Here is a 3,077-nt window from a genome sequence, read left to right as displayed (position 1 = left end):
GTATTTCTTGGGTAAGGCGTGTGTCGCCACGTGTGTGAAATTGGTGGTTTTGTTGGTGGTCTGTTGGTGGGGGACGACGGTCCCAGGAGGGAAAAGGTTGGACTAAGAAGTACAGGGGTTCCTGGAGGTAATGGTTAGAAAGAAGATACAAGGTTGGGGGTAGCCATAAGGTTAGAACAGGGCATAAGGCAGGCATACCAACTCGTGATGGGTGATGTTGCGAGGGCTTGTAAAGCCGGCGTTGTGTAATCTTCTCTCGTGACGTGTGTAGTCACGGAGGCTTGTGTTGTTTGGCATGTGTTGCCGTTGGGTGAGTCTTTATCCTTGCGTGTGGTTAACCTTTGTGGTTTGGGATGTGTTCCCGGTGTTATCTTTGTGAGTGGTGAGTCTTGTGTTAATTATTGATCTTGGCTTTTGACTTATATACTTATGTATTCCATTTCGAAAATGGTTTTATGGCTTATATCTATCTATATATGATACTTAACGGTATTGGTGGGTTACTAGCATTATTCACTGACCGGGCGTCGTCCCATGTTTATCTTTGTATCTTTCAGGTGATGTTTAGACGAGCGCGATGTCTAGAGCCTGGTAGCTTAGCTCCTTTACCTTTGTGGTTTTTGTGGCCTGTGCGCCAATGTAGTTAGATAGACTGATGTTTGGGATAGATGTACACTTGCAGATTATTTGCCGTAGCGTTTATCATGTTTGGTAGACGTGGCGTGACACCCCGTTGGATTTCTTTTTATCCAGTTTCGTTTTTATCTTCCGCTGTGCTAGTTTTGTCGCTTAATCTGCATGTGTTTAAGGCTTTTATATAGGTCTTGTTTGGGGGGGTGTTACAGTTGGTATCAGAGCCTAGGTTTGAGCCTAGGAAGAGTTAAGTCTAGACTTTCTAAGTGGTTAAGTGTGTTTTGAGACCTCTAAGCGACCTTAAGAAGCTAAGTGTTAGGCTTAGGACTCTAGGTTGCGCGGTGAGATGTGTGTTGTTTTCTGTCTTGCTTGTTTGCTCTTTTTGGTAACCTCGTTGTTGTAGCAGAAGCCTGTGATGCCTCCTCGCCAGTGAACCGCAGTGTTTGAAGACGTGGGTGAAATGGTTAAGAAATCTCGGTTGGCCGAATCTAGCAATGCTTCTGGAGTGATTGAGCGGTGGATCCGGAGTGGTACGTCCACAAGAGTAAGTCCTAGGGCAGCGACTTTGCCAGCACTCCGTGATATAAGAGAGTATGGGAGGATAGAGGTTCATCATCCGGCGGTAGGGTCATCTCAAGAGAGAGTGCTCACCTTAAATGAAGTTCGAACAAGTGACAGTGACGTAGTAGTGGGAACCTTTCTTGTGCAATCTGTGCCAGCAACAGTCTTGTTTGATTCAGGGGCGTCTAACTCGTTTATATCACCCAGCCTCGTGAAGAAGTTGGGCTTGTCTGGAGGCACGGGAGTGAGGTTTAATGTGAAGGTAGCATCGGGAGAAGTTAGGATGTGTGACCGTCTCTATGAGGGCATCAAGATCTACATCAAAGGAGAAGAGTTCCCTAGTGATCTAATCCAATATGACTTGGACAGGATGGATGTGGTCTTAGGTATGGACTGGTTGGGGCGGTTTAGAGCCCAAATCTTGTGCAAAGATCAGAAGGTGGTGCTACGAGGACCCAGCGGGAAAAGAGTGTCATACCGTGGAAAGATGGAAGAACCCGGAATTAAGCTGGTATCCATGACAAAGATGAAGAGGTATATGGATAAAGGCAATGAGTTGTACTTGTGTTCGGTCGAGAACTTGAAGGCAAAGGGAGAGGTAGCTCATCTATACCCGTAGTCCGTGAATTTCTTGATGTATTTCCCGAGGAAATACCGGGTATGCCTCCTACTAGAGAAGTGGAGTTCTCAGTGGACCTTATGTCAGGCACTGCACCCATTTCTAAGGCCCCATATCGTTTGGCTACTCCAGAAATGCAAGAGCTGAAGACCCAATTGCAAGAACTACTTGATAAGGGCTATATCCGGCCAAGTACATCACCATGGGGAGCTCCGGTCTTGTTTGTAAAGAAGAAGGACGAAAGCATGAGGTTGTGTATTGACTACCGGGAGCTGAACCAAGTTACCATTAAGAACAAATACCCTCTCCCAAGAATAGACGACTTGTTTGACCAACTTCGTGGCGCAGGAGTGTTTTCCAAAGTTGATTTGAGGTCAGGATACCATCAGATAAAGGTAGCGGACAAGGATATTCCTAAGACTGCGTTTCGGACTCAGTACGGTCACTACGAGTTTACAGTTATGCCGTTTGGGATGACTAATGCCCCTGCAGTTTTTATGGATCTGATGAACAGAGTGTTCAAACCCCACCTCGACGATTTTGTGATCGTGTTCATCGACGATATTTTGGTCTATTCGAAAGATAAGAGAGAGCATGTTGGACATCTTCGGACGGTACTTCAGATCTTAAGGGAGAAGCAGTTGTATGCCAAGTTCTCTAAGTGCGAGTTTTGGAAAGACAGTGTTACGTTTCTAGGCCACGTGATTGATAGTAGAGCGATCTCTGTGGATCCGGACAAGATACGGGCAGTGAAGGATTGGACTGTACCTTCATCGGTGTCAGAAGTAAGGAGTTTTCTTGGTTTAGCAGGTTATTATCGAAGGTTTGTGTTGGATTTCGCCAAGGTGGCTCAACCTTTGACTATGTTACTAAGGAAAGAAGTGCCTTTCGTTTGGGATCAAGCTTGTGAGTTAGCATTTCGAGATTTGAAGGAGAGGCTCACGACTGCACCAGTCTTAATATTGCCATCAGGAACGGAAGGGTTTGAGGTATACAGCGATGCATCCAAGAAAGGACTAGGTTGTGTGTTGATGCAAAATGGGAGAGTGATTGCTTACGCCTCACGTCAGCTTAAAGTTCACGAAGAGAATTACCCTACGCACGATTTGGAATTGGCCGCCGTGGTGTTTGCTTTGAAAATTTGGAGGCATTATCTTTATGGGGTGCATTGCAAGATCTTCACGGATCACAAGAGCCTCAAATATATCTTCACCCAGAAGGATCTTAATATGCGGCAACGAAGGTGGTTAGAACTCTTCAAGGA

At 45.8% G+C, this 3,077-nt stretch overlaps 1 protein-coding gene across 1 annotated transcript; it reads left to right on the top strand.

Annotated features, from left to right (window-relative positions):
• Positions 1–1,093: 1,093 nt before the first annotated feature.
• On the top strand, positions 1,094–1,813 carry LOC109157278. Its single transcript, XM_019305182.1, has one exon. It carries the CDS (start codon positions 1,094–1,096, stop codon positions 1,811–1,813), a length of 720 nt encoding a protein of 239 aa, XP_019160727.1.
• Positions 1,814–3,077: the final 1,264 nt, after the last annotated feature.

The sequence above is a fragment of the Ipomoea nil genome, unplaced genomic scaffold (genome assembly GCF_001879475.1).
Source record: "Ipomoea nil cultivar Tokyo-kokei standard unplaced genomic scaffold, Asagao_1.1 scaffold0298, whole genome shotgun sequence".
NCBI lineage: Eukaryota > Viridiplantae > Streptophyta > Magnoliopsida > Solanales > Convolvulaceae > Ipomoea > Ipomoea nil.
Note: the sequence above shows the minus strand (reverse complement) of the source record. Positions and strands in the feature narration are given on the sequence as shown.